Consider the following 27,861-nt stretch of genomic DNA (forward strand, 5'->3'; position numbering starts at 1 on the left):
GAGGACTTGCCCTCAAATATCAGGGTGGAGAAAGGGAAGGGAGAAGAAAACAAAGGCAATTGCAACAGTTCTTACTCACTCCTGGTTTTTGTTTGTTTGTTTGTTTTCCCTCACAGAGAGCTCTGCAAGGCCTCTGAGTCCCCCAGGATCTAGGGGGACCAGGAAAAGGCGTGGCTCCTTAGGGGGTGGAGGCATCAATATGAGATTTAGATGGCTCCATTATGAGACTGTTGGTAGAGAAAGGAGCCGCTCTACCATTTCCCTAATTGCTGGTGAAAGAAACAAAAAATAATAAAAAAAACAAACAAACTCAGAGCTACACATTCACCCCTCAACAAAGGAAACAAACCCTTCCTGCAAAATACAGGGGACGTATCAGGACAGGGAGCCCCTCCCCACCCTGGTACTGCAAGAAACAGGAGGAGGCAAAGAGCAGAAAAGCCTGAGCCTTAAACAACAAACATTTCATGAGCACGTTCTTCCCCTACAACAAGTCCAAAGCTACTTGATACAATTTGAGTGGCTGGAATGTCAGTTTGCCCCATGAGAGGTCCCTGACCATATTCCTTGATGCCTAGAGATTCCTTCCTTTGGGTTTGATCCATTGAGATGACAGACCATTTAGATTGAAGTACAAAGTCTCATGCTTATCCTCAACAAAGTCACCATTTCTAGACCGGGAGGGTTGGGGTGAGGGGCATCTACTGTTTCTCCCTTCCTACCCTTGCACCTGCTGTTCCTCTGCCTGTAACACCTTCCTTCTCCTGCCCGTGCACTCAGCAAACTCAAATGGTGTGCTCTCTCACAAACCTTGAAGGGGCTCCCACAGGCAGATGAATGCTTCCCTCTCTGTGCTCCCACGCACATTGAACTTACCTGTATTTGTAATTTAATGTTTTTATTTTTGAAAACTAAGTATAGAAGAGAAAAACATTCCCCATGTGTAATGTAGACTTATAATTGTTTAACATTTCAGCATATTTCTTCCGGTCTTTTCTTCCAGGTGACAGGCTATAACTTTCCAGAATGCAAAGACCAAATACTTTCTTTTTCCAGTTCTTACACTTCTGGAGGTCAGAAGTCCAAAAGTCCCAGGTCCCACTGGAATAAAATCCAGGTGTTGGCAGGCTGGTAATCCTTCTGGAGGTTCAAGAGGCAGATCTGCTTCTCCACCTGATCCCATTTCTAGGGGCTGCCCGCATTCCTTGGTTCATACACCACCACCACCCCTGGCCCTCAAAGCCAGCAAAGACAGGTGGACTCGTTCACATTCTTGCTGCAGGTCTCTAACACTGGCTCTCCTGCTTCCTTTTCTCACTGACAAGGACCCTGTTGACTGCACATGGCCCACCAGGATAACCCAGGATACTCTTGCCATCTCAAGACCTTCATCACATCTGCAAAGTCCCTTTTGCCAAATTAAGTAACTCCCACAGCATCCAGGGGTTCAAATGGGGATACTTGGCGGAGGCCATTACTCTGCATACCACATTTACCTTCTCTAAACTCTATGTAGAAATTTGCTTTGCCTTCCATCTCTTTCACTTTTCTTCTGACACACAGGCAGGAGCCCAAGCTTTCAGGGGAAAACACACCAGTCTGTCGTTAACTGGCTGGATGACCCTGGACCAGTCACTTCACCACCCTTACCCTCTTTTTTTCCTCATCCGTAGCACAAGGATAACTCGCAGTACATTAGGAAAAGACAGTGAAATTGTAAGCTAAAGAGCGTCTGGAATGCGATGAGCCCACCGTAACCATCCCTTTCATCCTTGCCTTCACCACCCCACTGTCTCCCCCTTTGTCTCCTTTCTCATCATTTAGCAAAGAAGGCCACACTACCCACTTCTTGTGATTTTGCTTCAGTGCTTCTTGGTATCTGATGATGGGGTTTTGAGGCAATGGTGGGGTTCAGAGCCGAAGGCCAAGAAAGAATTCTTGAAAACGTCTTAGGTGCAAAAATGTGATTTTATTAAAGCACAGAGACAGGACCCATGGGCAGGAAGAGCTGCACTGGGGTTGTAAGAGAGTGGCCACTTATATACATAGTGTGGAGTTTGGGGGAAGTAAAGTCAAGAGGAAGTTTCTTAAAGGGTTTTCCATATGCTAAAGAGAATTTACAGATTATTGGAGGCCTAACTATTGTCAAGCTAAGGTTGTTTTTCCCTCTAGCAAAGCATTATCATTAAGATAGTAGGGAGTTCCTGGGGTGCCTGGGTGGCTCAGTCGGTTGAGCATCTGACTTTGGCTCAGGTCATGATCTCAAGGTTTGTGAGTTCGGGCCCCGCGTCGGGCTCTGGGCTGACGGCTCAGAGCCTGGAACCTGCTTCAGATTCTGTGTCCCCTTCTCTCTCTGCCCATCCCCTGCTTGTGCTCTGTCTCTCTCTGTCTCTCAAAAATAAATAAACAAATGTAAAAGAAAAATTAAAAAAAAAAAAGATGGTAGGGAGTTCCTGATTAGGCTATTGATGAGATATTTGTAAACTGATGGAGACTATCAGGTTAACCATTTGTTTTCTGTCATTTCCTTTGTTCTTGGGCAGCCAGGAGTGCCTGAGGAATATCACACATATCCCACCTTGGTGGGGGTGTTGGGGAGGTGGTTGCGCTAGCTTGTGCTTGGCCCTCAGCTTGCCTTATGGTCCCTCATCATCTGATATCTACTCAAGGACAGGTCTGGGCTTTTTAAAAGTCCATGTTTGGGGCGCCTGGGTGGCTCAGTTGGTTAAGTGGCTCAGGTCATGATCTTGCAATTTGTCAGTTCAAGCCCTGCGCCGGGCTCTATGCTGACAGCTCAGAGTCTGGAGCCTGCTTCGGATTCTGTGTCTCCCTTTCCTCTTCGTGCTCTCTTTCTCTCTCTCTCTCTCTCTCTCTCTCTCTCTCTCTTTCTCTCTCAAAAATAAATAAACGTTAAAAAAATTTTTTTAAGTCTTTTTATGTTCACATAAAACTTATACAGAATTCCTCATAACTTTTACATGACAGTCCCAATTCTCCCCTGTTAATCTATACATTCATTTCCTTATTTCATCCTTCTTCAGTCTTTCTACTAACTCCTTCTAGAGGAGACAGTGCAGAGACAGGCGCGAGGCCCAGCCACAGCAGGGAATTCCTCTGGCAGGATGAATGCTGTTTGCAAGATGTCCCCTAAAGCCCCCTTCTAGGCTCAGCTTACAGAAAGACCATTGAACCCTAGGAAACATTCCCAGACCCCCAGGGACAATAACTGTGACAGAAGCCACACACCCTCTGGGGATCTTCCATCGGATTAAGACATTTTCCAGAATGTTGTTCATGAGTTATTGTGACCCAACCCTTCCACTCCCGGAAGTTGACTTTCCCCTATCATTTTCATCTCCAGCTGGCCTTCCAGGATGCTGGCTAAAAAGTGCCTCCCCACCCAGGTGACCAGGGTGGCACCTTTGCCTAATCCCATAATTGTAATGGCTCATACACACTCAACACTCATCCTGAAGGTTGTTACGTAGCCACAGTCTTCACAAAAAAATCTCATGAGTGTTATCATCCCTGTTTTAACAGGTTAAAAAAAAAAAACTGAGACAGAGAAATTAAGTAATTTATCCAACATCCCACAACTCATATTTTACCCTCACCTCCCACCCAAATAAATGTTAATAATTTAATCTGGGAAGAGAACACCTGAAGATTTCGAGGTCTCCTGAATGAAATCTACCTTCCAGAATGATTTTTGCTCCCCCACCCCATTTGCAGGATTCAACAGTCAGTATTTTGTTTTCTGTCTTGCCCTTCACTTATGCACATATTCCCTCACACCACCCTTGCAATGCACATCCCATAAAAGCATGCTTTTATGCACTTCAATCTCTTTGGGGAAGAAACAGAGTCTGGTTCCTGGCCCCCATGACAAGTCATTCTTACTGAATTGTCAACCATTTGCATAGCTTTTCTCTGGCCACAAAAGTGGTACAATAGGGAAAGAAGATGTAATGAGAAGCAGGAGGCTGGGAGAGCTCTTAGAGTGGTCATAAAGGGGAGGAGATTCCAAATGCAGAAATAGTCATAAAACACACCCAGAATTTGTGGCCTTTGAACAATGGCAGCCCCACCTGTCTCTTTCCGTGCCTGTTGGCATCTGACTTCCTTCTCGGCCTGCCCCTCCTGGGCTTGTCTCAGACCAGTACTAGAGACTTGGGAGTGAGGTCAAACCACAGCACCCAGCACTGAGCTGTGTGGGTGGAGAGGGCAGAAAAGGAAGGAAAGCATTCACTGAACAGGGGACCTGACACCTCTGTATACAGCACTTGGGCACGGAATGGATTAATAAGGGCTGCTTGGCAGGACTGGAGGTTTAAGGAGTTTAGTAGAGTCATACTTGCCTAGTGCTGTCTGACTGAGAGCAGAGGAGAGGGTGTGGGAGGCATCACAGCAATCTCCCATTTAGAAACCCATTGTCCCTCCCTTCTCCCTTGGTTGGGTTACATTCCTCTATCCAAAGGTCACTTGTTCACTGAGTTGGGTTCCAGGAAAAACAAATCTCAGTTGAATCTTAAAGACCCAAGCACTCAATTCAGCTCAGGAGTGTCTATCATCTTAGTGATGACCAGATGCAAATATGTTTTAAAGGCCCAGCAGAACATTTTGACTAGAGCCTTTGCACTCACAATCCTTTTGAGGATTGCTGAGCTACACACCAAGGGAGGAAGGAACCTGGGGACCTTTATGTTTATACCTCATCCAATACTCAGAATCGCCCTTTGAAGTAAGTGCTATATCCCTTTTTTGCAAATGAGAAACCAAAACTGCAAGAAGTCAATTAACTTGTCTCCTCTCCAAGAACTGGTTTAAAAAAAAAATGGAACCAAGACTCAGACTCATATTTCTGAAATCTCATGATTTCACTCCACACCATCCTACCTACTAGAACTCAAAGAAAGGAAAGATGACTGCTTCTAGCAGAGATATTCACAAAGGGCTTCAGTGAAGAGATAGGGTCTGAGATGGGCTTTAGGATTGAACAATAATTCAGGAGGCTGATCAGGAAGGCAAGGGCACTGTAGGAATAAGGGAAAGAATTAGGATAAATTCAGACACAAGAAAGTAAACTGCAGTTGAGCAAGGTAGCAGATTGGGGCCATGCTACAGGGGCTCTGAATGGCACTCTAAGGAATCTGAACTTATCCTACAGATGACAGGAGTAACTGGGAAGCTTTAAGAAAGTCAGCAACATCACAGGGGCACCTGGGTGGCTCAGTCGGTTAAGCGTCCGCCTTCGGCTCGGGTCATGATATCACGGTCCGTGAGTTCGAGCCCCATGTCAGGCTCTGTGCTGACAGCTTGGAGCCTGGAGCCTGCTTTGGATTCTGTGTCTCCCTCTCTCTCTGACCCTCCCCGCTCATGCTCTGTCTCTCTCTGTCTCAAAAATAAATAAACATTAAAAAAAAAGAAAAGAAAGAAAGTCAGCAACATCACAAAATAGCGTTGCCAAAAAGAAGATTCTCGCAGGCAAGACGGGAGGCAAGATGACTTAGGGAGATGGTTCTCAACTCTGGCGACTCATTACTTCCCTAGAAGTTTTCTTTCTTTAACTTTTCATTTTAACATACTTTCAGACCTTCAAAACTGTTCCAAAAACAGTCAAAGTTCCCTCATACCCTTCACTCAACTCCCCCAAATATAAATGTTGTAGATAAGCACAGAACAATTACCAAAATCAACAAATTATCATTGACACAACACAATGAACTTATTTACAGATCTTGCTCAAATTCCATCAGCCTTTCCACTAAGGCCCTTTTTCTGGACTAGGAACTGATCTAGGATCAAACATTGTATTTGGCATTTTTTTCTCCTTAGTCTCCTTTAATCTGGGTCAATTCCTGAGAATTTCTTTTGTCTTCATTAACTTAACATTTTTAAGAGCTTTGGCCAATTATTCTGTGAAATGACCCTCAGTTTGGGCTTCTCTAACATAGCCTCATGATTAAACTTAGGCTATGTACTTTTAGCAAGAATACCACAGAAGCGGTCCTGTGCCTTCTCTGTCAATCGTATCAGGCCCATGATATTGACATCTCTCACATTACTGGTGATGCTTCGAACATCTGGCTAAGGTTTCTCTGTAAAATAACTTCTTTTACTTGGGAGATTTTAAAAACTACAAATGTCTGGGCCATACCACAGACCAATCAAACCAGACTCTGTGGGGATAAGTCATAGACATTGGTAGGTTTTAAATGCCCTTCATGTGATTTTAACCAGCAATGAGGGCTGGAAACCACAAGTTTAAACAATGAAGATTAGAATACTGGAAATCAGTAAGGAAGCCATTCCTCAGGCCTCTCTTGTTAAAAGAACAGCCAATTCCAGGCACAGATAAATATATTTGGACTTTGGCATGGACTCATGGTAGGAGAAAGGAAAGGCCAAAAAATTCCCTGATTGAGAAAGTGATGGGTGAGTAGACTGGTCTCTAATTAAAAAAAAAGAAGGTGCTCAACCTGAGCACCTGGGTGGCTCAGTCAGTTGAGCATCCAACTCTTGATTTTAACTCAGATCATGATCTCACAATTCATGGGTGGAGCCCCGCATCGGGCTCTGTCTCCACTTACAGATTGGGATTCTCTCTCTCTCCCTCTCTCTCTCTCTGCTCCTCCCCTGCACTTCTCTCAAAAATAAATAAGTACACATTAACAACAACAACAAAAAAGTCAGGATGCTAAGTAAAGTGTCCAGCCCTTTATATGTGCCCTATAAAGGCACCATATAATTTTACTGTCTTGAGCCTGACATGAGTTTATAATTGTCACTGAGGGAGGAAACTATAAATCATGTAATATAAATATACGACCACACATGAAAGTTGAGCACTTCCGGGTACAGTTGAATGGATTATTCACAGAATCTAAGTGACAGGTGCATGATCTCCCTTAAACAACCTTGCCCTCCCCACTTGGTCTTTGTCCTTAACCTCTTCTGAAGCAAGTAAGGACCCTGTTGTAAATTTCGTGAAATAGGAAAGTGTACAAAGCTCCTGTCACCAGGCTGTTGAAGCAATGATACTGTGCTCAACTTCCTTAGCGTTATTATCTTGAGGTTTCCATAAAGAGATTTCATCAACCCTCCCTTGGAGGGGCCATCTGATAACATGCAAAGAGAAACACAAATTTAACCCAAATAGAGGGTCAGGAAGGACCCCAATGAGAATTATCCCTAAAGTATTCACAAACTACCAGGATCTGGGGCTGCAGGAGGAGCTGCTGCTAGGCAAAAAGTGACAGAAGAGAGGATACCTCTAACACTCAGGGAGCACTACAAAAAGATTTAACTCAATTATCCCTCAACTATTACAAAACCAGGTATCCCTCAAGTCTCTCTATGGGATCTCACTGAGAGGCTGGCACATAATTAAACGGTGAAATAATGTATAGAAGGGTGGGACAACTAGGTCAGGAATGGCTGAGAAAGGTTCCTTCCACAAAAGAGGCAGGATTCAGGTTAGGCCTCTGAATGGTCAAGTCTTAGGGAAACAGAGACAGGGAGCATGGGGAACCAGGTGTCAGGCACTACTGAAGATGCTAATTTCGAGGGGGCTTTCTGGAATGAGAGCGGGTTTGCATGTTATTTTATTTATCACTCCCAACCTCCCACCATTTATTTCAGAGGATGCTGAGCCTCAGAAAGGTAAAGTAACTCGCCAAGGTCAGTGGTGGATCTGGGATTAGTAAGCAGGTATGTCTAACTCCGAAGCCCAAGCCAATACCACCACCACTGAGAGAAGACTGAACATAGTATGTTTCGGGAACAGGAAGGAGCAAGGAGAACTATGGTGGAAAAATGAGATTAAGAAATAGGGAAGTTAGGTAAGCTTGCTAAGATGGGACCATAATGTTGTAGAGCCATGAAAACTAGACAAGAGACATATAAATTTGATCTTGTAGTTACACAAGAGCCACTAAAGATTTTGAGTAAGAGAGTAATCCAAAGCAGTGCCTTGAGCAAAGACTGAAGGGGATAGTAGTGAAAATAGGGGTTCTGGGTTCTTACACCAAAGAGATGCCACTAACAACAGCAAAGAGGGCCCTGAGATACAGAGGAGTGAGAACTGAACTAAGCGTCAGAAGCTTGGGTTTAAATGTAAAAAGTTATGCGATAAAGTCATGACTTCATTAGGCAAGTCACACACTCTCTCTGGACTTCAGTTTCTTCTCAACCAGAAATCAGGTGAAGTGAGAACTAATCCCTTAAATGACCTCTAAAGCTTTGCTACTCAAAGTGTGGTCCGCCAACCAGTAGCAATGCATCATCCAAAAGTTTATTAGAAATGCAGAATCTCGGGGCGCCTGGGTGGCTCAGTCGGTTAAGCGTCCAACTTCAGCTCAGGTCATGATCTCATGGTCCGTGGGTTCGAGCCCTGCATCGGGCTCTGTGCTGACAGCTTAGAGCCTGAAGCCTGCTTCAGATTCTGTGTCTCCCTCTCTCTCTGACCCTCCCCCGTTCATACTCTGTCTCTCTCAACAATAAATAAACATTAAAAAAAATTTTTTTTATAAAAAAAAAAAGAAGAAATGCAGAATCTCGAAGAGAGAGAGAGAGAAAGAAAGAGAGAGAGAGAAATCTCAGGCCCCACCAGAGGAATCAGACCTGTATTTAAACAAGGTGATCTGTAAGCAAATTAAAGTTTGAGACAATTCTCTAAAGTGTGTTCCAGTTCTAAAACGCAATGGTTTCTCTCACTTGACATGAAAAAAATTACCTATTTACTTCATTTCTGTCTAACTGATTTTTTCACTTTATTCTTTATTTTCTTGTTATTCTATTCTAATAATTCTATTCTAATAATCTAATATTCTAATAATTCTAATATTATTCTATTATCTTGTTTCCTAATTCTAACGCTGCCGCCACTACACACACACACACACACACACACACACACACACACACACACTTGCCTGAGCCTGAGAGTTCTTAGGCAACACCAGTGAGGTAGCGCTGCCATCTCGTGGCCATAACCAGTAAGTGCACTTAGTCCTACCTTCTTGCCAGGCAAGGGGGTGAGAGTTGGCAGACAGGGTGAAGTCCAAGTCACAGATTAGATAAGAGAATCACAACCACTCACAATGACTGGAAGGAACTATCAGAAAGAGGTCAGCCTGCATCATACAGTAATGTCGCATTTCAAAGGGTAGTTTTTGTAACACCTAATAAAATGTATTAGTGGGGAAACTGGGTTCCAAGCCAAGCTCTGTCCTTGTAATCTTAAAAAAAAAAAAAAAAAAAAATCACTATGACACATTTTCAGACACATTTCAGACATTTACTGCCTGAATTCTGCCAGTAAACTTGTAATTTTCCAAGGAAATTCACTTTGCTGTGATAGCTTTCTCATCCTGAGCCAAATGCGTCTGATGGACACTCACCAATCTGAATCCTACTCTCTGTAGGCACTGAAATACATTAAATACCTTTCACACGACAGACCTTTCCCAAATGATGATTCTGAAGTCCATACACTCTCCTGCCCCTTTCCAACGGGCAAAGGAAGTAGTATCCAGCACAGGGGAAGTGTGTCCAGCACAGGAGCGTTCTAACCAGAGCAGCAGAGCCACAGGACCACCCACTTCCCCATTCTGGGCACTAGACCTGTGTTAGAAAGCCATGTACTATATCAGTTGATTTGACGACACTGGTTTTTCCTACTTGTGCAGCTGCTCAGTCACCCCACAACTTTGTTGGTGTATACATTTTACTCAGTTTTATTTTTTAAGAAATATTTATTAGAGGCACCTGGGTGGCTCAGTCGGTTAAGTGTTCGACTTCGGCTCAGGTCATGATCTCACAGTTTGTGAGTTTGAGCCCCGTGTCAGGCTCTGTGCTGACAGTTCAGAGCCTGGAGCCTGCTTGGGATTCTGTGTCTCCCTCTCTCTCTGCCCCTCACCTGCTTGCTCACTGGCTCTTTCCCTCTCTCTCTTTCTCAAAAATAAATGAAACATTAAAAAATTTTTAAAAAAGAAATATTTATTAGAGCCTGCTATGTACTATCCACTAGAGACACGAAGATGAACCAGACCTGGTCCCTGCCCTCACTGAGCTCTGGGTTATGGAGACAACCCAACTCAAAGCCAAACCATCGGGGTGCCTGAGTGGCTCAGTCAGTTGAGCGTCTGACTTGCTTTTGGCTCAGGTCATGATCCCAAGGTCATGGGGTTGAGCCCCACATGAGGCTCCATGCTGAGAGTGGAGACAGCCTGAGAGTCTCTCTCTCTCCCTCTGCCCCTCTCTCTCCTGCTCTCTCCAAATAATACTACTATTACTACTACTAATAATAATAATAATAATAAAATCTGGGCACCTGGGTGGCTCAGTCAGTTAAGCATCCAACTCTTGACTTCAGTTCAGGTCAGGATCTCATTGTTTGTGAGATCGAGCCCCTCACAGGGCTCTGTGCTGACAGTATGGAGCCTGCTTGGGATTCTCTCCCGCCCCCCTCTCTCTGTACCCCTCCCCCACTTGCACATGCTCTCATTCTCTCAAATAAAATAAACATTTAAATAATAATAATAATAATAATTGGGCGCCTGGGTGGCTCAGTCAGCTGAGTGTCCGACTTCGGCGCAGGTCACGATCGCACAGCTCGTGAGTTTGAGCCCTGCACTGGGCTCTGTGCTGACAGTTCAGAGCCTGGTGCCTGCTTGGGATTCTGTGTCTCCCTCTTTCTCTGCCCCACCCCACTCGTGCCATGTCTCTGTCTCTCAAAAATAAATAAACATTAAAAAAATTAAATAATAAATAAATAAATAAATAAATAAATATTTGGATGTTAAAAAAAAACCAGACCACCACAGTTCAGCAGGAAATACCTCAATAGAGGTAAACAAAGACTTTTGGGGACCATCTCAGTAACCCCCTGTGAAAATCTTCCACTCTTGGTTTCTGGGCTCAGTTTTCTTCATTTCAAACTCAAAGTGAAAGAAAACTAGTAATAATGCAAATGTCCCAGATGGTCCCATATGGTCATGGTTGGGCCAGGCATCTCCTTCTGGTTAATCCAAGGCATCTGCGGGCTCTTTCTAAATGTCCACTCTCTCCTGTTACAGTTGACCACAGCTGCACACAGACAGAAATTCAAGGAGGTCGAGAAATTTGAGTGTTAGTCCTGTGGCTTTGCAGCTAACTGACTACATGATGTTGTACAAATCATATAACTTCCCTGGGCCTTAATTTCCTCTCTGAACTGGAGCAGTTGGGTTAGCTCCCCGTGGGTCTCTAGATCTAGTGAGAGCCCCACAGAGACAGTTTTACACTTTCTTCTCAGAAGTCACCACCTAGCAAACACTGGACACACATTAGGTGCTCAAATGTCTACTGAATATATGTATGAATAGACGATTATTACAGCAGCATGAATCATGGAATCGATCAACAAATGATTCTGAATGTCTACTAAGTACACTGTGGAGTAGGTAAACCAAATAGTGACAGAATGGTATTTTCTCCCCACTTTCCCCTCACCTTCTTCCTGAAAGGGGAGCTTTGTAAGTTAGAGACACTGTGTTAACACAAATAATGTTCTCGAGATGGGCTCTAACTGGTTGCTAAAATGAACAAGAAACAATCTGTTTGTCTTGGGTGTGTTTTATATCAATGGACCTGACGGACCCAAAGCCCCCTCCATGGTACACAGGACCCGACACCACACCCCAAGTCCTTGGAGGGGAAAATCAGACAGAGGGAATGACAGGGAGCCAGGACAGAGGGGACCTAGAGGAAGAGCTGAGGAGGAGCTTCACTCATTCCCCAGCAGCCTGAGAGTGGACTGGTGGACAAATCGACAGGCAAAGGAAAGTACCCCCACAAGGTCCCTTGTAGTGCGTGACCATTCATAAGTGAAATTTTCTTTCTGGTAATGGACTGCACTTTCACATGCTTCCTACCATGCCAGTCCTAGTTAAAGTGTTACAAGAATATCACTGAATTCAACAAACATTGATTCAACAAACATAGGCCCAAAGTGTCAGGCCCTACATAAGTTCTAGAACAAAAAAATGAACATAATAACCCCTGCCCTCAATGATCCCTGTCCAATTAGCTCCATGCTCCTTCTGTGCACTGCCCTCCTCTTGGCCCTCCACCAATCCAAATCCCACCCCACCTGCGAGAACCCCGTCCCCCAAGCCCCACCTACCCAGAGTCCCCGAGTGACACTGAGCCCACAGTGAACTCCTGTCACTTCTGAAATTTGGTTCCACTCCCACCTCTAGGTTTTATGAATGTATGTCATTTCGCTAGTTAGATTTGAGCGTCCTGAGGACAAAGACCATTGTTAGAATTTTCCAGAGAAAGGCGCCTGGGTGGCTCAGTCAGTTAAGTGTCCGGCTCTCAATTTCAGCTCAGGTCATGAGCTCATCCTTCTCCAGCTCCCCACTGGACATGGAGTCTGCTTAAGTTTCTCTCTCTCCCTCCCCCTCTGCCTCTTCCCCAGTCATGGGTGCACTCGCTGTCTCTCAAAAAAAAACCTTTTTTCCAGGGAAACCACAACAGTGCTTCATATCTGACCAAGCTCAGACCAAGCCCAAGCCTTCAACTGGAGGACAATCCCTGTTGTGCCTGGCTCCATGCAGGTGCTTTATAAACTTTGTAGTAGCAAAGTCTACAATCAGCTCTCCAACATGTCGATAAGCAGTGATAATATGAAAATTGAGAGGGTAAGAATGATCATACAGAAATCAAAAAGGGTTTGACTCATGCCTTGCCTCTTCCCTCCTCTTAGGTAAAACAAAATCATGCCAAGTTTTCTCACTCCTGCCTGGAGGCTGCCAGAGAGGACTTCCTTGTTAATCTTCCCCACAGCCCTCACAAATATCACCCAGCATTCAAGCCCAGCCTCTCCTCTTTCTTTGAGCACATTTCCTAACGTCTCTGAAAGGAGTCAAGTTTAGTAAGTGCTGATGTTCCGTAACTAATGGTTACTCTAAGTAGTATTACTTTCTTCCCTCCTTGGGCTGTTTCCAAACAAGGTCTGGAGTCAAGAACCCCAAGGGCCTGGGCAAACACCCTTTAAGGGCTCCTTCCCTCCTGTGGTTCCTGTTTCTCAAACCCTCTTGGACCTGAAGCCCTGGGGATCTTCCACCAACACAGTTCCCTATACTTCAGGCTGCAACAACTAAGCCACAGCCACCTTCCTGATAAACTTCAAGGAGGCCCAGTTTGACCACTGCTTCAGGGCCAATGTTTTGAGCAGGGGAGAAATAACCTCGCCTCTAGTCACCTCTACTTCCCACCTTACTTCTGTGGCCACAGACATGGGAGGGAATTGCAAACACAGTAAAGATAGACAACTTCTCGAGCAACACTACTGTTGTGTGTACTGTGCCAAGGCCGGAGGCCCGGGGGACAGAGGGGAAACAGACCATGTCATCCTCTTTTCTGGCAACCCTTAGTATTCACTTTCCTGGCAGATAGTAAGCTAGAAAGCACTGCCGAAAGATATAAGGAAATTCAAAGAACAAAAAGACCCGGGGAAGAAATCATAACATTCTAGGGGGCAGGGAGGCGGGAAGGAGGAGGGAAGGGAACCAGTATTGTGGCCAAGTTATCAGTCACCTTCTTGTGTTCTTAAGAATGCTTCATTTCTTTTGTTTGCCCAGTTTTTCCTCCCAGATTCCTGTAAACCTGTTACCTAACAAGGTCAGCGTCACTTAGGTGTTCTCACCCTCTAATGGGAACACTGGCCAGGGATTAAAGCCCAGACCGCCATCCTAAGAAGTCCGGGAGCCTCCAACTGGGAACCTTCCACACTTTCTTCAGGCGACCTTACAGCAGCACCAACAATCGCAATGAGAATTCTAATCTCTTCCCTCCTTCTGTTGCTGCCACTAATGCTGATGCCTATGGTCTCTAGCAGCCGAAATCCAGGTAATAAGATTAATTTTCTATAAAGGGGAAACGGGGGGGGTGGGGGGTGGGGGAATGTGGCAAAATAGAGAAGAAAATGTGGCCAAAAAACCAAAACAAAACATGAATTAAAATGTAGCCCCTTCCAGGGGCACCTGGGTGGCTCAGTCAGTTAAGCACCCGACTTTGGCTCAGGTCATGATCTCACGGTTCGTGAGTTCGAGCCCCACATCGGGCTCTGTGCTAATAGCTCGGAGCCTGGAGCCTGCTTTGGATTCTGTGTCTCCCTCTCTATCTGCCCCTCCTCTGCTCACACTCTCTCCCTCTCTCTGTCTCTCAAAAATAAATAAACATTAAAAAAAATTTTTTTTAAATGTAGCCCCTTCCAGCCATAGGGATTTGGGGCAAGTTAGCCTCCTCATCTACAAACAGGAGAAAACTATACTTACATCCAAAGAGTGTTGTGATAGTGAAATGAGAGAGTGAGTATCAAAATGTCTGAACTGTAGCTAGCAAAATATATACATGTTGGCTCAATAAAGATTTGCTCCCTGGGACACCTGGATGGCTCAGTCAGTTAAGCATCTGACTTTAGCTCAGGTCATGATCTCACGGCTCATGAGTTCAAGCCCCGCAATGGGCTCTGTGCTGACAGCTCAGAGCCTGGAGCCTGCTTTGGATTCTGTGTCTCCTCTCTGTCTCCCCCTCCCCCTCTCATGTTCTGTCTCTCTCTCTCTCTGTCAAAAATAAACATTAAAAAAACTTTTTTAATAAAAAATTAAAAAATAAACATAAAAAAATTAAAAGAGGGGTGTCTGAGTGACTCGGTTGGGCATCTGACTTCAGCTCAGGTCATGATCTCGCAGCTTGTGAGTTAGAGCCCCGCGTCAGTCTCTGTGCTGACAGCTCAGAGCCTGGAGCCTGCTTTCGATTCTGTGTCTCCCTCTCTCTCTGCCCCTCCCCTGCTCATGCTCTGTCTCTGTCTCTCTCTCTCTCAAAAAATAAACATTTAAAAAATTTAAAAGATTTGCTCCCTTGCCTTCTCCCTCTAATCCCTTTCCAGAAGAGCCAGTCTTGGTGATGGTGGAGTAAAGGTGTTGAAGGCAACTGTACATTTGAGGAAGAGAGAAGTCCTTGCTTACATTCTTTTATAGTGCACCAGATATGCCACCAACAATTTTTAACGCTATTTAATGATAAAGTAATAAACTAGAAAAATCATATTACCAGACAGCATTCACATTGGAAGTTTTAGCCATACTAAGCTCATCTCTTGGGAAGCAGGTCTTAGGTTAAGGGTTCCAAATAGGCTCCAGCTTTCACTACATCTCAAGTGCCTAGCCCTTAGCAGAACAACTGTGCAGAAGAAAGCTCATCCCATATATGTTTCTACTCGAGAGAACCATCTCCCCAAAGGCTACTTTGAGAAAGATAACTTTGCTGCATACTTATCATCAACTTGGTCCTTAAAATAAGAAGTTTACCTCAGTCCACCCCAATTTCAAACTTTCCCTCCCTTGTAGAGAGAGCTCTCTGGAAGGTGCTGGGCCCATAGCATCAGGGCCTAGACCACCAGTCTGGAAGGGAAGGCTTTTCCATCATTGCAACAGACACCAAGGTTAGAGTCCTCAGCCTTGATTCAAAGCTCTAACCACAACCTGCCTTTCCCAATCCACCCCTCCACTCACTAACAAGTGCTCTAGGCTCCACCTAAACTAGACTGTTGGCTGTTCCCTGAACAGCTCTTATGCCTTCCTACTAGTTTGACTTTGTTCATACTCTTAGCTCAGAATCCACCTCCTCCTCACGGCCTCCCTGATTCCTCTCAAGACCAGATGTGAGCCCTCTGTCCTGTGAATGTGCCTGGCCTAAACTTGACTCTCTCTTTGCACTTGCCACATACCGTCTTATACTGAAGGTGTTGCTGTGCCTTTCCTACCTTCACCCCCGCCCTTCTAGACTGTAACCTCCTTGGTGGCACAATCTGGTATATTGTCTCCATATCCGTCACACTATCCAGCATAATATTTAGTAAATATTTGCTAAGTGAAAGAATAAAATGCTCATGGGGCACCTAGCTGTCTCGGTCAGAGGAGCATGCAACTCTTGATCTCAAGGTCATGAGCTTAAACCCCGCGTTGCATATAGAGATTACTTAAATAAATAAAACATAAAATAAAAACAAAAAAAGAATAAAATGCTCAGGTTTCTAAGTTCAAAGTGTTGCCTTTAAAGACTCTACACCTGGATTTGATAGCAGCTCTGTTGACATTTGGGGCTGGACAGCGCTTTAGGGCAGGGTGTTATTTTGTGTTGTAGGGTGTAGAACGTATTCTGTGCATTGTAAGATGTTCGGGTAGCATCTGTGTGGTCTCTACCAACTATATGACAATAGCAGCCTCTTCACCTCTGTCCCCAATTAAGACAGCCAGAGTTAACTCCAGACATTGCCGATTGTCCCCTGGAGGGGAAAACCACTCCCCAGCTGAGAGTGCTGCTCTCAGCAATAGTTGCTCTATAGCAATAGTTCTCAAACCTGGCTACGTGTTCAGACTTACCTGGACCTGTAAACTCAGCCTTGAAGCCCAGAGAACCTAGATCTGAATCCTGGCTCCACCACTTATTTTGAACCCTAGACAAGCTGCTTCGCTTTCTGGAGCCTGTTTTATCATCTTAAAAGGAGTAAAATGCTACTTAGAATATATCATTGTTGTGAATATTATCTGTAATGTGTACCTAGCAAGGATTCAATAAATGGACTGAGTAAAATTCCTACAGTAGCTCCTAAAGCACAATGGCAATGAATTTGGGAAAGCTTTCTGTGCCACCAGGTGGCGCTATTACAGACACATCCGGCTCAAATTCGTGTAACCCTGCCAAGGAGTTTTGCAGCACCCAAGTCTGGCTAGAAGAAATGACACCCCCCCCCCACCTTCCCCTGCCAAAAAAATTCTCAAAATAAAATCTGATCTTACTTTATCTCAAAATAACCACATACATGTACAGTGTGTTTTTCACAGAAAGGGAGGAGAACAGATAAGAATATATGAAAATGTTAGGAAACAAATCACTTATAATAATAGATTAATTACTCATAATATCATTATTAACTATAAAATTACCTACAATAATAGCCAAAATGTATTAAGCAATCCTATGTGGCAGGTAATATTTAAACACTTCACACACATTGCCTCATTGTGTCCTCACAGAAATCTAATATATTTTTTAATTAATGTTTCATTTTTCAGACTTAAAAAAATAGATAAAAATAATCAGAGTTCCAATATATGCTTCATCCAGTTTTTTTCAAATAACATCTTACAACACCATAATATGATGATCAAAACCAGGAAATAGGCATTGATATAATACTATTAACTAATGTACTAATATTTAGATTTTGCTAATCATCCCATTAATGTCTCTTTTTGGTCCAATCCAGGATGCTACACTAAATAAAGTTATCACATCTCCTTTGATTTCCCCCCAAACTACAGTAGTTTCTCAGCCTTCCTTGTCTTTCATGATTTTGACAGTTTTAGAGTACTGGTCAGTTATTTTGTAGAAAGTCCCTCAAGTTGGGTTTGCTTGATGTTTCTTCTTGACTAAATTCAGATTATGCATTTCTGGCAAGAATACCACAAAAGTAATGTGTGCCTTCTCCATGCATCACAGCAGACGGCCCGTAATACTGAATTCCCAACTACTGATGTTAATTTTGAACACTTGGTTAAGGTGGTGTCTGCCAGGTTTCTCTAGTGTAAAGTTACTGGTTTTCCCACTGTAATTAATAAGTATCTTGTGGAGAGATACTTTAAGACTATGCAAATAGCCTGTTTCTTCTCATCATACTTTTGCCCATTAATTTTTAAAATCCATTGAGGATTCCCACCCACCTTCAACAAGTGTTAGTATGGTATTAGCCAAATGATGACTTCCTATTTCCATCATTCCTTCCACATTTATTAACTGGAATTCTATAAGAAAAAGCTGCTCCAGGCACCTGGGTGGCTCAGTCAGTTGAGCGTCCAACTCTTGGTCTCAGCTCGGGGCTCGATCCCCATGTACCGTGAGATTCTCTCCCTGCTTGAGATTCTGTCCCTCTCTCTCTCTCAAAATAAATAAACTTAAAAAAAAAAAAAAAAGCTGTTCCTTCTCTCCCATTTATTTATTGAATTTTTAATTTATTTTTTAATGTTTATACATTTTTGAGAGACAGTGGGGGAGGGGCGAGACAGAGGGAGACAGAGGATCCAAAGTGGGTCTGTGCTGACAGCTGAGAGCCCAATGCAAGGCTCGAACTCACTAACCATGAGATCATGACATGAGCCAAGTCAGAGGCTTAACTGACTGAGCCACCCAGGCACCCCTTGAATTATTTATTTATATGAGTAAAGACTCATGGACATTTATGGATTATAACCCATTGCTACCATTATTTATTGTGTTGTTCATATTGTCTCAAAATTGACCATTGAGACCTCCTTCAAGCAGGCTTCTGTGTCTTTTTGACATATCATTTTTTAGCAGTTCTGGACTTTCTGATACCACAAGATGTTCCAGGCTTATCTTGTACTTCCCTGGCCCGCCTTGGAATCAGCCATTTCTCCAAGGAGCCCTGGTTCCTTTCATTGGAGAACAGTCCTCACAAACCATGAGCACTAAAGTATTGCCCATGGCTACTAGGTGCGAGTGCTTCTAGGCCCTCTAGTGGACAAAGCTAGGAAACAGATGCACGCATACACACACAAATGGACTATTATTAATCCCGTTTTACAAATTAGGTAAATGGGACACAGGAGTTATGCAATTTATCCAAAATAATAAAGCTAATATGTAGTGGAACTGGGAAGTCAAAATAATGACAGATCTACCACAAGTCCTAACAAGTGTAATAAGTAACTTCTTTTCACATACAGGTCACCAGAAAACAACAAACCTAACATTCTAGCATAGACACTCTCTTTGGGACTGAGTGATAGAAGTCCACAATAATAACCACCACAATAATCGTCATATACTGAACACCTACTTGGGCACTGGGCATCGGGCACCACTAGTAGCTCATTTATTCCTAACTCTGCAAGATGGACACTATGATCCTCATTTTACAAGCCAGAGAACCAAAGATCAAAGAAGCTAAGTGACAGAGAAAGTTGTTGATCCCAGATCATGTAAAATTGATGCTTATTCAGCTATATCAGTATTTCCCAAAATTGATTTTAGGTAGGGAATAAATTAGCTTTTACTTTAATAGTTACACGTTTATGTTAATGCATGTTAGAAAAAAATCTACATATGTACCAAACCCATAACCTCACAGATAATACTGCATAGGATGAAGCTGTTTTGTAAATTAAATGTACTTAAAGAAAAAGTATGAGGCAAATAATAGTAGACGTGGTACAAGCTACAGCAAAAATTATAAAGGTGATCCAGAAATGTCTGAGGTTTGGGAGACATAATACTATAGTAACATGCAGCTTCATTTTAAGTCACACCGTGGAATTAGGATTCTAAAGGCTGCAGAAAGAACAACAGACTAAGAAACTTGGACCTGGGTTTTAGCTTCAGATGTATCCCCCATTACCTTTGTGAACTTGGGCATTCCATTTGTTCTCTCTGGACCTCAGTTTTCTCATCTGAAAAAAAAAAGGCAGACAGTGATTTAGTTAATTCATGAAGCCCTTTTAAAAGCAACTTAGTAATAATATCAGGCAACACAAAACTGTTCTTAACTCTTGACCCAGTAATTCCACTTTGGGAAATCTTGCCCAAGACAATAATCTAACATTTGGAAAACCATAACAAACAGGAAGAATTTATCAATATCCAAAAATAAACAATCTGAATATTCAGCAATGGACAAACAGTTAAATAATGTGGAGCACACACACTAGTTGGGAATGTTATGCAGTCATTAAAAATGTCTGTTATGGGGGCCCCTGGGTGGCTCAGTTAGTTAAGCATCCGACTTTGGCTCAGGTCATGATCTCACAGTTCATGGGTTCGAGCCCCGCATTGGGCTCTGTGGTGACAGCTGGGAGCCTGGAACCTGCTTCGGATTCTGTGTCTCCCTCTCTCTGTTCCTCCCCTGCTCACACTCTGTCTCTCTCTCTCTCTCTCTCTCTCTCAAAAATAAACAAACATTAAAAAAAATTTTTTTAATGTCTGTTATGGGGGTGCCTGGATGGCTCACTCAGTGGAGCATGTGACTCCTGATCTCGGGGTCACGAGTTCGAGCCCCACGTTGGGTGTAGAGACTACTTTTTAAAAAAGTGAATAAAAACGTCCATTATGGAGATGACATAGCAACATGCTTATAAGATGAACCAAAAAAAAAACAAAAAACAAAAAAAAACGTGTTCACATACTATGGTTATCACTGTATAAAGAAAATCATATGTAGGAAACACACCAAAATACACCCAGATGATAAAAGTAAAGATTTCTTTATTTGTACCTTCCAAATCATCTCTAAAATAGGTATATTACATTTAGGGTAGAAAAACTTCTCAATAAAGGGATCCAACTAAATAATCTCCAAAATTCATTCTGACTCTAATATTCTGTGGCTTTCCTCTGCAACTACAAGTAAAGGTCACATGAGAGTAAAATACTAGAAAAGTTTAGATGGCAGGGGCTATGTTTGCTTGTTTAAATTATTTTAACAGCACTCAAAACAGAACATGAGAACATTTGAAAACTAGCACTTGGGGAAATGATGCAACACCTTCCATCTGTGTGGCAGAAAGGGCACAAGTCTGGGAAAGAGACCTGGATTGAACCAGATGATCTCTGAGGGCCCTCTCTAGACAACTTGTTCATTCGCTCATTAACAAACATTTACCAAGTGCCTACCATCTGTCAGCTGTATGTAGCTGAATGACTACTGAGCCACTGGTTCAGAGTCTGGTGTCAGAGAAAGATTTTTAGTTTGCTAGGGCAACCATAACAAAATGGCACAGAATGGGTGGCTTAAACAACAGAAATTTATTTCCTCACAGTTCTGGAGACCAGAAGTCCAAGATCAAGATGTCAACAAGTTTAGTTTCTTTTGAGGCCTTTTTTCTTGCTCACAGATGGCCACCCTCTTGCTATACCCTCACATGATCTTTCCTCTGTGCACATATATCTCTGGTGTCTCTTTGCCCAAATCTCTTCTTCTTGTAAGGACTCCAGTCGGACTGAATTATGACCCATCCTAATGACCTCATTTTAACTCAATCATCTCTAAAGACCCTATCTTCAAATACAGTCATACTGAGGTATGTACCAGGAGTTAGGGTTTCAACATGAATTGGGTGGGGGTGTGTGGACACGATTCAGTCCACAACAGATTTCAAACAACAAACTATATTGTATAACTGTGCATTAAGAGAGCTGCATTCAGATACAACGGGGAACCATGTGAAGGCATAATTAATTCTTATAGGAAATATCAGAAACTACTGTACAGACAAGCATCATCCGGGCCCAGTTCTAGCTCCAGAATCTCAAGTCTACAATCCACCATCCTTGATAGTCATAAAAGTATTTTAAGTATCACAAAACTGGAGTAAGACAGCATCAGGTGATAAGACAAACTTGACTAGAGGCCAAAAGAGTAATGGATTTGTTCCAGAGGCACAAAGGTAAATACCATCCTCTTATAGCTGAACTGGGATTATGGATTCAAATACAGGGAACTTAAAGGTCAGGTGAAGATCCCAACTAGTTTATATAATAATCTGCTCTTTGTTCTCATTCCTTAAGTCATGAGAATTTTAATGCATGTTGGGGTGGGGAGTATATTGTCAGGTCTTAATTAAACGCCCACCTTTTGTCCTTTTTTCCATCCAGAAGCCATTCTTTTTCCACCTACCTCCAGCTAAGCTTTCCAGATTTTATTTTATTTTTTTTTAATTTTTTTTAACGTTTATTTATTTTTGAGACAGAGAGAGACAGAGCATGAACAGGGGAGGGGCAGAGAGCGACGGAGACACAGAATCTGAAACAGGCTCCAGGCTCTGAGCTGTCAGCACAGAGCCCAACGCGGGGCTAGAACTCATGGACGGTGAGATCATGACCTGAGCCGAAGTCGGACGCTTAACCGACCAAGCCACCCAGGCGCCCCGCTTTCCAGATTTTAAACCTCATTTCCTTATCCATTTAAAATAGTCATCTCTCGAAGTACCCTAGGATCCCTGACTAAAAAGGAAGGGAAAAACTCCACTAGGTAGCACAATGCTGGGGGAGCATTTCTGTTGGTCCCTTCCCTTTCCAGTGCCTGGAAGTGACCAGTTTCCTTCCACCAGGGGTCGCCAGAGGCCATCGGGACCAACGCCAGGCTCCTAGGAGGTGGCTCCAAGAAGGCAGCCAAGAATGTGAGTGCAAAGGTCAGTATCAACAATAGCAGTACACAGGTCACAATCCAGCTCTCCCCTGAGTCCCCCTGACGCCAATGCAGATATCTTCTAGGATGACTTCACCCACTGCCCTCTCCACCAGCCCACCTCATGCAGCACCAACTCTTGTCTTCTTGAGTCTCAGGCAAGAGCTGAACCCCAAGGTTCAGGGGGAGCTGGCTGAATCTCTGGCTGCCACCTCCCCCTTACGCTTTTCCCCAAGAACCCAGGGCTGCCTTCCAAAAATTTCCTGGATCTTGTTTTCAACCTTGTTATATTCATAAATAAGACTGAAATTAGGCAAAATGCTTGGCCAAGGCAGACACCTAGATCTTTTCTTCACTTTTTGGTCTCCTTAATGATATCCTCATGCCTCCTCCAAACCTGCCATCAAATTCTTGCCAATACAGGTCAGGCAAAACAAGTCAGAAATCCTGGTGTTCACGTAAATGGGTATCTCTACTGTTCTGTGTTGACTCTTTTCCCTGCCCCCACTGCAGTGTGATAAACTGGAAGGCAAGAAAGATGGCAAGTAAAGCCCTGCCCTACTCCCTACTCTGAAACACATTAATCTTCCCGTCTAAGCAGCAACCCTGTTATTTCAGACTGGTTCCTGAGAGCTCCTAAAAGAAAACTCATGACAGTGCCCGGGCTGCCAAAGAAGCAGTGTCCCTGTGACCATTTCAAGGGCAGTGTGAAGAAAACCAGTAAGTTTCAAAAGAATGACCTTCCTTAAACGAGGGTCACTGTGGAATCAACTAGAGCCGAAGCAGGGGTTGAGAACAGACAAGAGAAGTGAAATGAAGACCAAGATAATCACACCTCTCAGTCCTTTCTACTCAATGTCAACTCGTGGGGAAATAGGAAGAGGAAGGAAAGCAGGATACAATTTTCCTAACACTAGAAAGTTTCAAACAAATTCTTACATTTTGGAAGCCCACTGCCTATCAAAGTGGAAGGAGATGGGGCTATTGGAGACCTGGCCATTGATCACTGATCTCTGAAGATGACACCAGTGTCAGTGTCAAACAGAACTTGATTCCTCCCTTGAGCAGTTTTTAAATGTCATATTAAAAGTAAATTAGCGAATTAAACTGATTAATATTATGATATTATTAAGAATGAGAGAAATCAGCATCCTTATCACTGCAGGTAAAAGTCAAATACAACTTGGTAGTATCTACCAAAAATTGAAATGTGTGTACCTTTTAACCCAGTAATCTCACTTCAAGAAATCTCCAGCATAGAATACTAGCATGGATACTCAAAGATATACACACAATATTAATTAGAGCAGTATTTGTATTGACAAACTGATGGAAATAAAAAATATTCATCAAAAGAAAACTGGGCAATTCAGCAGTTGTCAAAAATAATGAGTTAAATTGTTATGTGTTGATCAGAAAGATAACCACAATATATATAAAGTGAAAAAGAGATATTCCCTACTTCACATGCTTCACGAAAATAAGTTTTAAGTACATTAAAGATATAAATTTCAGTAGCAAATTTACAAGGGAATATGAGAGAATATATTCATGATCTTGGGGTATGAAAGGATAAGCCATAAAAGAAAGGATCAATAAATCTGATTTCACTGAAATTAAGAAATTCTGGTCATCAAAAGAATGAAATGACAATCTAAAAGTAGACAATATCTGCAGCATATAAAACTGACAAAGGGATTAATATGCAGAATATATAAAGAATTCTGACAGACCAAGGAAAGGAAGTCAGGCAACACTACAGAAAAATGGGCAAAATATTTGAATAGGCATTTCAGAGACAGGGAAATCTGGTAATTGGAAAAATGCAAATTAAAACCAAACAGATGTCACTATACATCATCAGATTGGCAAAAATTTTAAAGTCCTACAATACCAAGTATTGGAAAAGAGTAGGACAGAGAAATTCTCATATCCTGCTAATGGGAATGATTAATTGATAAATCACTTTGAAAAAGTGCTGGCAGTTATCTACTAAAGTTTAAGTTCTTTGACCAAGAAATTCCACTCCTAGGTATATGCTCAAAAGGAATGTACTCTTTTTTTTTTCAATTTTTTTTACATTTATTTATTTTTGAGACACAGAAAGAGAGCACAAGTGGGGGAGGGGCAGAGAGAGAATGAGACACAGAATCCAACAGGCTCCAGGCTCTGAGCTGTCAGCACAGAGCCCGATGTGGGGCTCGAACCCACAAACTGTGAGATCATGACCTGAGCCGAAGTCAGATACTTAACTGACTGAGCCACCCAGGCGCCCCAAAAGGAATGTATTCTTATATACACCAGGATATATGTACAAGAATTTCATAGTAGCATTGCTCATAACTACCCCAAACCAAAAACTAACCAATGGGGGCGTCTGGGTGGCTCAGTTGGTTAAGCTTCCGACTCTTGATCTGAGCTCAGGTCTTGATCTCAAGGTTTTGAGTTCAATCCCGCGTTGGGCGTCACACTGGGTGTGAAGCCTATTTAAAAAAAAAAAAGAAACTGACCAACAAATAAATGGTGGTATATTCAAATATCATATATCAGTGAAAATGAACACATAACAATGTAAATGAATCTTACAAATGCAACATTGAGTGAAAAATTTTTTAAAAAGACACAAGACTTCAACTCAGGTCATGATCTCACGATTCGTGGGTTCAAGCCCCGCGTCAGGCTCTGTGCTGACAGCTCAGAGCCTGGAGCCTGCTTCAGATTCTGTGTCTCCCTCTCTCTCTGCCCCTCCCCTGCTCACACTCTGTCTCTCTCTGTCTCCCAAAAATAAATTTTTTAAAAATGTTTAAAAAAATAGGCAAAATTAAACAGAATTATTTAGGAATACATAATTAGGCAGTAAAACAAAAAAGAAAGTAAGTGTTTACTATAAAAGTCAGGATTACCTCTGTGAAGGGGAAAAGGAGGATAGATATCAGAAAAGGAGGGGTATTGCTGGCAATATTCTATTTCTACTCTATTTCTTAGGCCTAGATAGCAGTTTCATGGATATCTGCTTTAGAACTATTAATTCAACTGCACATATGGGGCACCTGGGTAGCTCAGTTGGTTAAGCGTCTGATTCTTGACTTGGGCTCAGGTCATGATCTCACCATTCATGGGTTCGAGCCCCATGTCAGGCTTACACTAAGAGCATGGAGCCTTCTTGGGATTCTGTCTCCCACTCTCTCTGCCCCTCCCATACTTGCTCTCTATTTCTCTCTCTCAAAATAAATAAAAATTAAAAAAAAAGAAAAATCAAAGAAATTTTAAACAATAAACTGCACATGTAAGTTTTTATGGATTTGTATTGATGTGTATATATAACATTTTGCAATAACATATGATTTGTTAAAGGTGCAGAGCAAAGCAATATGTATAGCCTAATCTCATTTTTGGGTTTTTCTCATTTGTTTGGTTTTTGTTTTGTTTTTAATGTTTTATTTATTTTTGAGAGAGAGCCCGCACATGCATGAGAGAGAGAAACAGAGAATCCCAAGTAGTCTCGGCATGGTCAGCACAGAGCCAGACAAGGAGCTTAACCTACTGAGCCACCCAGGCACCCCTCCTTTTTGTTTTTTAAAGTAAACTACTATGTTTACATACAAAAAGATATGGAAGGCTATATAGCCAACTATTAACAATAGTTAGCTCTGGGGAATGGGGAGTGAAGGATATATATTTTTTATTTTCAATTTTAATTTTTTTTAATTTTAATGTTTTCCATTGGATTAGTATCACTTTTATATCATTTTAAAATCTTTCATAAAAATTAAATTTTTAAGGGGCGCTTGGGTGGCTCAGTCAGTTAAGCATTCAGCTTAGGCTCAGGTCATGATCTCACAGTTCGTGAGTTCAAGCCCCACATCAGGCTCTGTGCTGACAACTCAGAACCTGGAGCCTGATTCAGACTCTGTGTCTCCCTCTCTCTCTGTCCCTTCCCCACTCATGCTCTGTCTCTCTCTCTCTCTCAAAACTAAACAAATATTAAAAATTCTTTTGAGAAAATAATTAAATTTTTTAAATGTTTTTAACATTAGTCTTTATTTTAACCCTAGGGCACCAAAGGCACCACAGGAAACCAAACAAGCACTCCAGAGCCTGCCAGCAATTTCTCACACGATGTCAGCTGGAAAGCTTTGCTCTGCCTTTATAGGAGCCCTGAAGGCCCACTCTCCCAATGCAACTGTCTCAGTCCGGAAGGCAGTGAGTGCACCTAGACGATGCTCTCCCACTTGCAGCTCCGCCTCCTTGTCCCCACTCGTGTTTTCACAAAGCATTTTCTCCAAGATTACTGTTCTCTCTAGTGCCCTCTTCTCTTCTTAGTCTTTTCCTGTGCCCTACCGATCCCACCCCCACCCCCACCCCCCCCCCCACCCCCGCCCAACGCACACCCATTCCCTGGGCTTAACCTTAATTACCTGAAAGAAACCTGGAAACCTCAGTTTCTTAGCTGGTCCCAAATGACCCTAAACATAACCAGGCAAGTAGCAAACAGAAGCCAATAAATATTTTTAAATGCAATAAGTCAAATCATTTCTTTCAAATGGGGTCTGGCAGCTCATTCAATCCCCCATTTTAGCCTGTCTACTGCAAACTCTACCCAGATTCTACACACACTTCTCCCCACCACCAGTCTTACTCTCTTCCTCTCCACTGCCCAACTTTTTATTCTTTCATTCATTCAACAAACCTTTTTGGGGTAAGAGCTAGGTGGGGCCAAGAAAGCAGGTATAGCAGGGCACCTGGGTGACTCTGTCAGCTAAGGGTCCGACTCTTGATTTCAGCTCAGGTCATGATCTCACAGTTCGTGAGTTTAAGCCCCACGTCGGGCTCTGCGCTGACAGTGTGGAGCCTGCTTGGGATTCTGTGTCTCCCTCCCTCTCTGCCCCTCCCCTGCTTGCTCTTTAGCTCTCTCTCAAATATAAATAAACACTTTAAAAAAAGGCAGGATCTACTACAAAGCTGTAATCATCAAGACAGCATGGTATTGGCACTAAAACAGACACATAGACCAATGGAATAGAATAGAAACCCCAGAACTAGACCCACAAACGTATGGCCAACTAATCTTTGACAAAGCAGGAAAGAATATCCAATGGAAAAAAGACAGTCTCTTTAACAAATGGTGCTGGGAGAACTGGACAGCAACATGCAGAAGGCTGAAACTAGACCACTTTCTCACACCATTCACAAAAATAAACTCAAAATGGATAAAGGACCTGAATGTGAGACAGGAAACCATCAAAACCCTAGAGGAGAAAACAGGAAAAGACCTCTCTGACCTCAGCCATAGCAATTTCTTACTTGACACATCCCCAAAGGCAAGGGAATTAAAAGCAAAAATGAACTATTGGGACCTCATGAAGATAAAAATCTTCTGCACAGCAAAGGAAACAATCAACAAAACTAAAAGGCAACCAATGGAATGGGAAAAGATATTTGCAAATGACATATCGGACAAAGGGCTAGTATCCAAAATCTATAAAGAGCTCACCAAACTCCACACCCGAAAAACAAATAATCCAGTGAAGAAATGGGCAGAAAACATGAATAGACACTTCTCTAAAGAAGACATCCAGATGGCCAGCAGGAACATGAAAAGATGCTCA

The 27,861-nt window shown here is 42.8% G+C and overlaps 1 protein-coding gene and 1 long non-coding RNA gene across 2 annotated transcripts in view; one reads left to right on the top strand and one right to left on the bottom strand.

Moving 5' to 3' along the window:
• Window positions 1-27,861, bottom strand: part of LOC113593394 (uncharacterized) — an 88,361-nt gene that overhangs the window by 56,354 nt on the left and 4,146 nt on the right. Inside the window, exon 2 of the long non-coding RNA XR_003413545.2 lies at window positions 19,469-19,520. This is a non-coding gene — a long non-coding RNA (uncharacterized LOC113593394). The remainder of the gene's footprint in view (window positions 1-19,468; window positions 19,521-27,861) is intronic.
• Window positions 13,611-26,632, top strand: CXCL17 (C-X-C motif chemokine ligand 17). The gene is made up of 4 exons (XM_053211425.1): window positions 13,611-13,896; window positions 22,176-22,256; window positions 22,871-22,972; window positions 26,308-26,632. Exons 1-4 carry the CDS (start codon window positions 13,818-13,820, stop codon window positions 26,403-26,405), a joined length of 360 nt encoding a protein of 119 aa, XP_053067400.1. The 5' UTR covers window positions 13,611-13,817; the 3' UTR covers window positions 26,406-26,632.

The sequence above is a fragment of the Acinonyx jubatus genome, chromosome E2, assembly GCF_027475565.1.
Source record: "Acinonyx jubatus isolate Ajub_Pintada_27869175 chromosome E2, VMU_Ajub_asm_v1.0, whole genome shotgun sequence".
In the NCBI taxonomy this organism is placed as follows: Eukaryota; Metazoa; Chordata; class Mammalia; order Carnivora; family Felidae; genus Acinonyx; species Acinonyx jubatus.